Source organism: Colobus angolensis, unplaced genomic scaffold, assembly GCF_000951035.1.
Source record: "Colobus angolensis palliatus isolate OR3802 unplaced genomic scaffold, Cang.pa_1.0 Scaffold31, whole genome shotgun sequence".
In the NCBI taxonomy this organism is placed as follows: domain Eukaryota; kingdom Metazoa; phylum Chordata; class Mammalia; order Primates; family Cercopithecidae; genus Colobus; species Colobus angolensis.
The window spans coordinates 11,627,695-11,640,334 of NW_012116377.1; the positions used below are offsets into that span (position 1 = coordinate 11,627,695).

The 12,640-nt window shown below is 35.9% G+C and overlaps 1 protein-coding gene across 2 annotated transcripts in view; it reads left to right on the forward strand.

Moving 5' to 3' along the window:
• Window positions 1–12,640, forward strand: part of IQCB1 (IQ motif containing B1) — a 76,152-nt gene that overhangs the window by 54,732 nt on the left and 8,780 nt on the right. For both annotated transcript variants that reach the window (XM_011950833.1, XM_011950832.1), the window contains one exon: window positions 5,263–5,394. In XM_011950833.1, the coding sequence (XP_011806223.1) occupies window positions 5,263–5,394 (132 nt within the window). The remainder of the gene's footprint in view (window positions 1–5,262; window positions 5,395–12,640) is intronic.

The following is a 12,640-nucleotide window of genomic DNA, read 5'->3' on the forward strand; positions in this document are numbered from 1 at the left end:
TTTTTTTTTAATCATCCAAAAACATAGTAGAATAAATACTAGAGAAATAGGAAGAGATGCCTGCCTCCTACTCCTTCTTCAGACTCTTCTGGGGATCTCAGGTTGTATCTGCAACAAACAGTCCTGCACCATCACTGAATCACACATACTCCTGATATTTACCTTCTGCTAAACAAAGTCATCTAAGGATTAACCAGTTGATATCAGGGTTGGAGACACTTCCTTTGGAGGAACCTTTGGCTTCTTTCTAACACTTTTAACTCATAAATACCTCCTTTTAAAGTCTTCCCTGTCATAGAACTAGGTGGGCCCTTATTAAGTTGACTTACTACCTTGCCTGGTTTAGATGATCCTAAATACTTTGTAAAAGGATCCTCTACTATAAAGTGAAATATCCTGGTTTGCCTACCATTTCTTAGAGAGAAAAGTAGGGGTCATTATAAGAATGTATCTGAAGGCTATGAAGGCAAAGTTGTTTTAGCTTTTATACTTTCCAGTGGCACGAAAGGAAGATTAGTCGCATTTGCCTCATATCTGCTAAAAAAAGGTAATTGAGTCTCTGTTTAAGAGCAAAAAGGGATGGGTCAAGGTCATGTTTATAGTCTTTGCATCTCATTAATAAAAATAAGATGAAGTCAAAGCGAAGCTAGCCAAAATGGAAAAGGAAATAAGAGGATTACTTTTTTTTTTTTTTTTTTTTTAAGAAACATGGTCTCACTCTGTCACCCGTGTACAGTGGTGTGTTCACAGTGCATCACAGCCTTGAACTCCTGGGCTAAAGTGACTCTCCGGCCTCAGCCTCCCTAAGTGCTGAGATTATAGGTGTGAGCCACCACGCCTGGCCAAGAATTACTTTCAAAGAAGGAAAAGAGAAAGAAAAATGGGAAAGTACACTGAGAAAAGAAATAGAAAAATAGAGAAAATTATAGCAAGGCAATAGTCAATAAAGGATACATTTTGCCATATTTTTAAAGCATCCTTTTCTTTTCTTTTTTTTGAGACAGAATCTCTCTCTGTCTCCCAGGCTGGAGTGCAGTGGTACAATCATAGCCCACTGCAGCCTTGATCTGCGAGGCTCAAGAGATCCTCCCGCCTCAGCCTCCACAGTAGCTGGGACTACAGGCTTGCACCACCAGGCCCAGCTAATTTTTTTTTTTTTTTTTCCAGTAGAGACTAAGTCCCACTGTGTTGCCCAGGGTGGTCTCCAACTCCTGAGCTCAAGTGATCCTCCCGCTGCAGCCTCCCAAAGTGCTGGAATTACAGGTGTGAGCCACTGTGCCTGGCCTAAAGTATCCTTTTCTAAGACACACTAGAGACCTGCACTGTTCAATAAAATAATCATTAAGCATATGTATCTGGCTATGAAGAACTTGACATGTAGCTAGTCCAAATTGAAATGTGTCGTAAGTATAAAATACCCACCAGATTTTGAAAATGTAGCATGAAAAAAAGTGTAAAGTATCTCATTAATACTTTTTTATATTGATTACATGATGAAATACTAATATTTTGTGTATACTGAGTTATATGTTTTATATAACTCAGTAAATATTGTTTTGCCCATTTTTTATTTTCTTAATGTGACTACTAGAAAATTTAAAATTACTTATATGACTCACATTATACTTCTGTTGGCACTGCTACTGACCTTGCTAAGAAAAAAATGGGAAATAATTCATTAGCCTCATTGAAAGTAATATACCAGCCTGGGCAATGTGGCAAAACCTTGTCTCTACTAAAAATACAAAAATTAGCCAGGCATGGTAGCATGTACTAGTAGTCCCAGCTACTTGGGAAACTGAAGTGGGGAAAATCACCTGAGCCTGGGAAATTGAGGCTGCAGTGAGCTGTGATCACACCACTGCACTCCAGCCTGGACAATATGAATGAGATCCAGCCTGGAAAAAAAAAAAAAAGTAATATAAAGGAGTAGGAATATCCTTTCAATGAACTTGTCCCTCAGGAAGAACCGGTTATTAGTGTCCTCGGCAGGAAAAGAAAGGCCAGAACGGTTATCCACCTTCTGTTCCTCTCTTACTTGATGCAAAAACAGAGGCATTGTTTCTCCAGTAGCTAAAAATTGAGGAAATTTACTGAAAGAGAAAAATCAATGAAAGGGGAGAATAGAAGGAAAGAAGAGAGTCTCAAAAGAAGGATGCAAGCACAGTTGAAAACTCAAGTACCATAATGAAAACAAGGCCGGGCATGGTGACTCAACGCCTATAAATCCCAGCACTTTGGGAGGCTGAGGCGGGAGGATCACTTGAGCCCAGGAGTTTGAGACTAGCCTAGGAAACATAATAAGACTCTTTCTCTACAAAAAATTAACTGGACTTGGTGGTGCACACCTGTAGTCCTGGCTACTCAGGAAGCTGAAGTGGGAAGATCACTTGAGCCCAGGAGGTTGAGGCTGCTGTGAGCCATAATCAAGCCACTGCATTCCAGCCAGGGTGACAGTGTGAGACCCTGTCTTAAAAAAAATACCAAAAAAGTAAAGGGTACTAGGGAAATTTTCTAAACCGCTTCTTAGTGCCCACTTTTAAATATCAACTAAAAAATAATTATCACTGAATATCTAAGGAAAGCCAAAGACAAAACAAATGGAATAAAACTACTTGATAGAATATAAACATTGCAGGTTTAAGGAAAAAATGTTTTTAATCTGTTATTGATATCCTCAGAGAGATAAGGAAACATAATATATGAAACAAAACCAAGATACTATATAAAAGGGAACACATAGAATAAAATTTGACAGGGAAAACTGAAAGACTAATAAAAGGATTATGGGAGAAAAAGAAATCTCACAGAAAGCAAGGGAAAAAGATTTTGCCAGAGGCACACATCTGTAATCCCAGCTACTCAGAAGGCTAAAACAGCAGGATGGCATTAGGTCAGGAGTTCTAGGCCAGCCTGGTCAACATATGAAATATCATTAGAAAAAGAAAAAAAGGTAGAATCTTTAATTTAAAAAATAAAAAAACAGATGGATAGAAAAGACTACCAGTCTAGGAGGTCAAACAGCCAAACATTTGAAATCAAGAACAAGAAAAAACAGAAGAGAGAAAGTCAAATAACTGAAGATTTCCCAGAACTGAATGTCACGAATTTTAGATTAAGGGGACCAATTAAGTGTCCAATACAGTGACAGAAACACTTCCACATTTGTTTCATAATACTGTGAGATGTACTAGGAACAAAAGAACTTCTTGACAGCAACATTGGAAGCTAAAAAGTATTGAAGTGAGACTGTCATATATTTGAAGGAAAATGATTTCCAGCTAGAATTCTATACCCAACCAAATTATTAATTAAAGATAAGGACAGACCAAAGACATTTTTAGATAAGAAGGAATAACCTGAGAAAGAAGGCAACATGGAATCCAAGAAACACAAGGGAAAGATGAAAAGTAGTCACCGAGATGATGGTGAATGGAGACCACAGGATGACAGCTATGCCCAAGGTATAGAGAGCAGGTCAGGAAGCTCCAGAAAATGTGTCCAAGAAAATGAATTTGATAGAATGCCGGATGTATTTTAATGTGTTGAAAATTAGGGCAGAGTTTATAAAATATAATCGGTAGTATGGAAAACAAAGCATGGGAGAAAAGAGAATTAATAATTCCAGAGAAAATAAAAATGTGCAAGGAAGGAAAAGTAATTATAGTATACTATATTGTTCAAAAGTGAATAGCCTTTATGTGGTCATAATTTTGCAAACATTGAACATTAACTAAAATTATGATGTAATAATATAGGACGGATGGGGAGTAGAAGCAAGTGAAAGCTAAATTCATACCTTTCATACAAGAAAATCAATAGGTAATACCTATATCTGAAAAAAAAAATCACAGAAAAATAGATGGAGCTAAATGTCAAAAGAATAAACTGAATTAAATTGTTGCCCTTGAGTCAGGGGACAGGGTAAATGGGTAACTCTAGTAAGAATTCTAGTAATTCTTATGAAGCTGACAAATTAAACAATAGCATTCTAGTAATTCTTATGAAACTGACACATTAAACGATAGAGTTATATCAGCAAACTTTTCTGGGAAGGGCTATATAATAAAATATTTTAGGCTTTGCAGGTCATGCAGTGTGTCACATGTATTCAGTTATAGCACAAAAGCAGCCATAGCGAATAGTAAACAAATGAGCACGTCTGTGTTCCAGTAAAATGTTATTTGTAGAGGTGGGGTGCGATGGCTCCCGTCTGTAATCTCAGCACTTTGGGAGGGCGAGTCAGGTGAATCACAAGGTCAAGAGATCGAGACCAGCCTGGCTAACATGGTGAAACCCCATCTCTACTAAAAAATACAAAAATTAGCCGGGTGCAGTGGTGCACGCCTGTAATCCCAGCTACTCTGGGCTGAGGCAGGGGAATTGCTTGAACCTGGGGGGTTGAAGGTTGCATTGAGCTGAGATTGTGCCACTGCACTCCAGCCTGGTGACAGAGCGAGACTCTATCTCAAAAAAAAGTTATTTGTAAACATTAGATTTTGAATTTCATATAATTTTACATGCCACCAAATATTCTTTTCCCTTTAAATTATTTAACAACGTAAAATGAAAAAACAAAACAAAACAAAAACACAAAAACCAAACGACACACACATTGTTAGCTCTCAAGCCCTATGAAAACAGGCAGCAGGCTAGATTTGGCCTGTGGGCAATGATTTGCTGACCCCTGCTTTAAATAATGTGAACATGTAACTTTGATGAAAATAAAAACAACAAAGACATGAGAAGAGTGAAAACAATTGGGAAGAATAATTGCAGATTTGTCTCATATCATGCCTATTACAAAATTTCTTTTTACCAGAGTCCATTCTGAAGGACATGGGAAATAATTCAGACAGAAATACACTGTCTCCTAGGTGTTTACAATCCTGTAGGCTGTGTAGAATTAAGGCCCCTTTTTTCTATAGACATAGAATCTGTCCTCTAGGGATCAAGTGACTTGCGCAGAATCATAGTTTATAAGGGACTAGAATTGAGACTAGAATCTATTGCTTTTTTTCCTCTTCATTGCTTACTGCACAAATAATACGTGACTATATCCTTGTAAAAAACACTACAGAAGACTGTGTATTTTCAAAATCACTATTCTCCTGCATCTTGTCACAGTTCCATTCCCCTCCTTATACACACTCAGAGTTAATCAATATTGCAATGTGGTCACTACCATATGTTGTAGTGAGAAAATAGTTCTATTAGTTAAGGGAGAAAAATCACAAACCTTCAATTTTTTTTTTCCTCCAGGCACTTAAATTCCTAGCAAAGTGCCATAAGAAAAAGAAACTATTTGCTCCTTGGCGAGGACTCCAAGAACTCACTGATGCACGCCGAATTGAACTGAAGCAACAAGTGGATGACTATGTCAGAAGACATTTGGTATGTAGGCTTCTGTGCCATATCAGTATTACATTATTCCAGTGCGTGATATTGATCAACAAAACAGTGTCTCTCATATATATGTGTGTGTGTGTGTGTGTGTGTGTGTATACATTTATTGCTGGTATAAGGTAATGCATTGGCTTTTCCATAGAAGTAATGGTATATCTTTTTATAGTTACATAGCCATAGAGGTATAGTCAGTGGTGAAGGAGACTCTGCTTTAAATCAGTTTTTTCCCATACTACGTCAATAAGACTTGTTCATTGCTTCTTTTGCAATAGTACAGTAAAACTGGAACGATTTTGAACCTTCCAGAAAGAGTATATGTAATTGTCAATCAATGATTATTCATTCTTACATTTGTTGGACTACTAATTACCTCCAGAAGCCAATAAGATATAGCATTTGACTATTTGCCTCTTATGATCTTACCACAAAAATACTGCTAGCGCCTTTATCCCAACAGAAATGTCCATATCTTTGACTTTCTATGACCACAGTATTGCAGGTCACATGTTATTCACTTCTCCCACCTGAATTCTTGACCATCTACTCCTATGTGTCTTCAAAGGTCATTTCCCTTTCTGCCTTGGGAGTAACTCACCACTCCTGTCATTAATTTTAATCACCTGCACCTTTGCTGATTACCTCTACTTTCTTTACTCTTACAGCTTCTCCCATGCTTTCACACTTCTGTAATTTTATGGACAAAGTTGGCAGTTTATACATTTCAATCTATCAGAATTATTCCCTCATTTGAACCAACCACTTATAGTGTATCTTGGTACTTTTCATGAGTTTTGTTGTGATTGTGGTGGTGGTGTTTGTGCCTGAGTTCATTCTCTCTCTCACACACACATACACACACACACAGATAACACACACACACTTCTCAAATTTGAAGGTTCTGGATAACTGATGTTAGAGGTTTGATGTGATATTTAGGCAGTCCTGTCATTCACCCTTTCATTCCTCCAGAGCACCCAAAATGAAAGGACTTTTTGTAACAAACAAAAACCACTATACAAATGGAAATGAAGTACAAATATATTAGTAGCTGAGCATGTATCTGGTAATCACTGGAACACAGCAATGGTAAAACCTGAATTGGATAGCATAGCTTAGTCCAGGAAGTGTAAGCAAGCCCTCTTACTTTCCCCTCCTGCTAATCTGGATTTAGGGACCCAAAACCTAATGGAGTCTGTGGAGAAAGAGAGGAGGAAAAAACCACCCTTCTATTTCAGGCCCTCTGTGATTACCATAAAGAGGTAGACAGTGGAAAAAGTTCTGACATTTGTTTCTGGCCAAGATGAAGTAACAGGGACTAGATTTACTTCCTGCCTGAAACAACCAGAAAAAGAAACAAACATAAACAGATAAAAATGTATGAGGTAATCGTTTTCAAGACCCTGGACATCAGACAACAAAGAACAATAATTCTGAGAGGGAACAAAGCGAGCCCTATAATTACCCCAGCTTACTGCCTTGAAAGAGTTTTTAGGCCATAGCTCAAGGAAGAGAAGAGCTCTTTAGAATCCTTGAGTTAAGGAAATGGCACTGAGAGTCTGGTGACACCAAGGGAGCTAGACTTCTTAGAACAGAGTACCAGAGCAAAGAGAGCTGCAAAGAGAGAGAACCCCAGATATCTACAGAATCTACCCCTTAAGTATTCTCCAGAATACTAATCAGCATGTACATGTGAGGAAATTATCTAAAGCCAAATTTTCCAAACAGTCATCTGAAAAGGTAAGACGGAAATGTATCTGGAACTCACATAGTTCCAGGAATAGTGCCTGTTCCCATCAAATACGCTGGAGAGACTCATAATTCACAGGGTATTGTGAAGCATACTCAGGAAGACCTTCCCTTAATAGTAGATTATGATTAGCCTAGACAGCTCCATTCTGCCAAACAAATTATAAAATCAAGAGTCAAAAAAATTAAAATGTTTTCATGTAATTTAACAGCATTCCAAAAAAAGACTCAAAATTTTAAGAAATGTCAGAATATCCAGCACCTAACAAGGTAAAAGTCACAATGTCTAGCAGCTAATCAAATATTAAAGGCATGCATGGAAGTAGGAAAAAGGACCCATAATGAGAAGGATATTCAATCAAACCAACCCAGAAATTACATAGATGTTAAAATTGGCAGAGAAGGGCATTAAAACAGTCATTATAACTGTATTCTATATGTTCAAAAAGTCAAGTAGAAATATGGAAAATATTTTTAAAATACCTGAATCAAACTCCTAGAGATAAAAACTTCAAAGTATGGTATGAAAAATATACTTGATCAAATTAATAGCAGATTAGACTTTGCTGGATGGAAGTCTAATAATAAATTAATAATAAAGGTGAAGCCATAGTAGTAGATACTGCACAAAATGAGTCACAGAGAGGGAAAAAAGAGAAAAATATTTGAAAAGACCATTACTGAGCTGTGGGACTGTAAGTGACCCAATAATTGAAAAATTGGAATCCCTGAAGGAAATGTAGAGAAAAATAATGGCTGAAAACTTTCCAAACTAAAAATGATAAGCCCATACCCAAACCAGTTAAGGCACAGGTACATGGAAAAAACTGTGCCAAGGAATATCATAATCAAAATTGTCAAACCAGTGATACAGTGAAAATCTTAAAAACAAAAAAAAATTTTAAATGTTATATAAAGACAAAAATTACATTGCTCAGTAGGAACAGTGCAAGCAAGAAGATACCTTGCTTTAAAGTACTGAAAGGAAAAAAAGTTGTCCAACCTAGAATTCTGTACCTGACAAAAAAAATTGTTAAAAAAAAAAAGCTTTTTCAGACATACGAAAGCTGAAAGACTTGATCACCAGTACACTTGCACTACATAAAAAGAATTTAACATTCCAGAAATGTTAGAATTTAACATTCCAGAAATAGATTGAGGGAGTAAAAATGCACATTTACATGCCTATATTGCAAGCTCCTGCCCAGCAAAATAAACAATCAACAGTAAACAGCCTATAGAATGGGAAAAAATAGTTGCAAGCTATACATCTAACAAAGGGCTAATATCTAGAATCTACAAGGAACTCAACTCAAGAAGAAAAAAAAAAACATTAAAAAGTGGGCAAAGCCAGATGCTGTGGCTCATGCCTATAATCTCAGCACTCTGGGATGCCAAGGCAGGAGGAATACTTGAGCCCAGGAATTCGAAACCAGCTTAGGCAACATGGTGAGACCTGGTCTCTACAAAAAAATTTAAAAATTAGCCAGGCATGGTGGTGCCTGTCTGTGGTCCCAGCTACTTGAGAGGTTGAGGTGGGGCGATCATTTGAGCTCAGGAGGTTGAGGCTGCAGTGAGGCATGTTCATGCTACTGCACTCCAGCCTGGGCGGCCGAGAGAGACCCTGTCTCAAAAAAAAAAAAAAAAAAAGTGGGCAAGAAACATGAACAGACATACAAGTGGTCAACAAACAATGAAAAATGCTCACTAATCATCAGAGAAATGTAAATTAAAATCATAATAAATAACCATATTATGCCAGTTAAAATGACTATTATTACAAAGTCAAAAACAATAGATGTTAGCAAGGATGTGGAGAAAAGGGAACACTTTCACACTGTTGGTGGGAATGTAAATCAGAAATGTTAAAGTTCTTTAAGGTATAAAACACTTAACATTTCTGTTTAAAATGATGCCAGGAAAAGATACCAGAGAGAAATCTGGCTCTACATAAAGAAATTAAGAGCACTGGAAATGGTAATTACAGCCATGTGTCACATAATGAATTTTCAGTCAGTGTTGGGCCATATATACAACAGTGGTCACATAATATTGTAATGGCATATTTTTACTGGACATTTTCTACATTTATATATGTTTACATATGCAAAAACTTACCATTGCATTAAAATTGCTTACAGTATTCAGTACAATAACATGCTGTACAGATTTGTAGCCTAAGAGCAATAGGGTATACCACATAGCCTACATAGGTAGTAGTCTATACCATTTAAGTTTGTGTAGGTACACTCGATGACAGGCGCACAGTGACAAAATCACCTAACAGCACATTTCTCTGAACCGATTCCTGTCGTTAAGCAAGGCATGACTGTACTTGGGTAAATATACAGTAGTCCCCCCTTAATCTCAGAAGATGCATTCCAAGACCCCCAATGGAAGACTAAAACTGCAGATAGTACCGAACCCTGTATATATCATGTTTTTTCCTATACATACTTACCTATGATAAAGTTTAATTTATAAATTACACACAGTAAGAGATTAACAACCACAGTAATAAAGTAGAACAATTATAATAACATATTGTAGTAAAAGTTATATGAATGTGGTCTCTCTGTCTCTCTCAAAATATCTTATTGTACTTTACCACAGGTAACTGAAACCACAGAAAGTGAAACCTTGGATAACTGGGGGATTGCTATACTATTGAAAGGTTCTTATACTATATATGAAGTGATATGTTATCATTTGAAGGTAGATTTATAAGTTAAACATGTATGGTATGAACCTTAAAGCAACCACTAAAATTTAAAAAACAAAGAGTTATAGCTAACAACTAATAATAAAATAGCTAATAAGCCTACAAAAGAGATGACATTGAATCATAAAATATACTTGGTCAAAAAAGGCAGAAAAAGAGGAAAAATAAAGTGTGGGACAAAAAGAAAGCAAAATGATAGACTCAAACATGATTGTGTCAGTAATTACAATAGCTAAAAATGGTCTGAACACCCCAATTAAAAAGTAGAGTAGCAGACTGAATAAAAAAGCCTGATTATATGTTGATTACAAGAAACATACTTTAAATATGAAAAAAGGTGGAACAAGTATAATGATAAAGGAATCAATTAAGAGGACATAAGAATTTTAAATGTTTATATACCTAATAACAGTGCTCCAAAATACATGTAGCCAACATGAATGAACCTTGATGACATGCTAACTGAAATAAGCCAGATACAAAAGGACAAATATTATCTGATTCCACTTATCTAAGATACCTAGAGAAGGCAAATTGATAGAAATAGAAAATTGAATTGCGGTTTTCAGGAGTAGAAGTTAGGGAGTAGGATGAGAAGATAGTATTTAAAGAGTATGGAATTTCAATTTGGGCAAATATAAAAGTTCTGGAGATGGACAGTGGCAGTGGTCGTGTAACAATATGAATGTACTTTAATACCACTGAACTGTACACTTAAAAATGGTTAAAATGATAAATCTTATGTATATTTTACCACAATAAAAAAATACATGAAGCAAACACTGATAGAACTGTGATGAGGAATAAAACCACAATTATTTCAATAACCTTCTCAACAACAACTTATAGAACAAGCACGCAGAAAAGCAGCAAGGATATGGTAGATATGAACAACACTATTAAACAACTTGATCTAATTGACATTTTTGGAAAACTTCACCAAATAACATTCTTCTTAATGAACATTGCACATAGAACATTTACCAAGATAGACTATGTTCTGTACCATCAAATAAATCTCAATAAACTAAAAAATATATATATACAAAGTATATTCTCTGCCCACAATAGAATTAAGTTAGAAGTCAATAACAGAAATATCTCTGGTTATATTACCAACTATATGGAAACTAAACAACACACTTCTAAATACCCAAAGGCTCAAAGAAGAAATCAAAAGGGAAATTATAAAGTATTTCAAACTGAATGAAAACTCCACCTTTCACAACTTGTAGATTCCCCAAAAGCAGTATTTAGAAGGAAATTTTTATCACTAAACACCTGTATTTTAAAAAGAAGATAGGTCTCAAATCAAAGGCCTCAAAGAGCTGGGCACAGTAGCCTGCGACAGCTACTTGGGAAGCTGAGGCGGGAGGATTTCCTGAGCCCAGGAGTTTAAGGCTATAGTGGTCCATGACTGTGTCTGTCAATAGCCACTGTACTCCAGCCTGGGCAACATAGCAAGACTATGTCTCTTTAAAAAAAACAAACAGAAACAGACAGCCCCTCCTTTCTCGTTAAAAAACAAAAACAAAAAAACCCTCAGCTTATAACTTAAGAAACTAGAAACAGAGCAAATTAAACTCCAAGTAAGCAGAAGAAAGGAAATAAAGATCAAAGGGAAATCAATAAACTAGGAAACAAAAGCAATAGAGAAAACTCAATGAAACTAAAAGCTGATTGTTTGAGAAGATCGATAAAATTTATAAAACTGCAGCCAGACTGATCAGAAAAAAGAAGACATAAATTACCAACATCAGGAGGTAAGAGAAGTGACATCAATATAGACTATACAGATATTGAAGAATAAGGGAATATTAGTACCTTTATACCAATACAACAATTTTTATGAAATAGACAAATCCTCAAAAGACAAATTACCACAGTTCACCCGAGAATAGATAAAATGAATAATCTCATATATCTGTATGTCTACTAAATTGTAAATGAAAACCTCTCCACAAGAAAACTTGCATGGCTGGATTGCTTCACTGATTCGTTTAAGAAGGAAACAATGCCAATTCCATAAAAAACTGAAGAAGAGGAAATACTTTCCAACTCATAAGACCAGCAATACCCTGACACCATAACCAGAGACCTTACAAGCAAAGAATTTCAGAACAATATTCCTCATGAACATTTATCTCAAAATTCTAAACATTAAAACTTTTAACAACATGGATAAATCTCAAAATAGTTATTCATTTAGCAAATTGAATCTAACAATATGTTGAAAGGCTAGTATATCATGAACAAGTAAAGTTTATCTCAGGTATAATTTACCATATTAACAGACTCAGACTAAGAAAAATCATATTATTATATCAATAAATGCAGAAAAAGAGCTTGACAAAATACAACATCTAGTCCTGACACCCCACACACCCCAAGAACGAAATCTTAACAAACTAGGAATTTGGAGAAAACTTTTTCCACCTGATGAAAGATATCTATGAAATACCTACAACTGACATCATGTTCAATGACAAAAGACTGAATGTTTCTCCTCTAAGATTAGGAACAAGGCAGAATGTCGTTCGGCACAATCATAATCCCATCAGGTTTTCTTGTGGAAATTGACACACTGATTCTAAAATTCATATAGAAATACAAAGGACCTAGAATAGAATAGCTAAGTAACTGCAAAAAAGAACAGAGTTGGAGGGCTGACGTTACCTGATTGCAATTATAAAGCTATAGAATCAAAACAGTGATATTGATACAAAGATACAAAAACAAATCAGTAGAACAGACTTGAATCCAGAA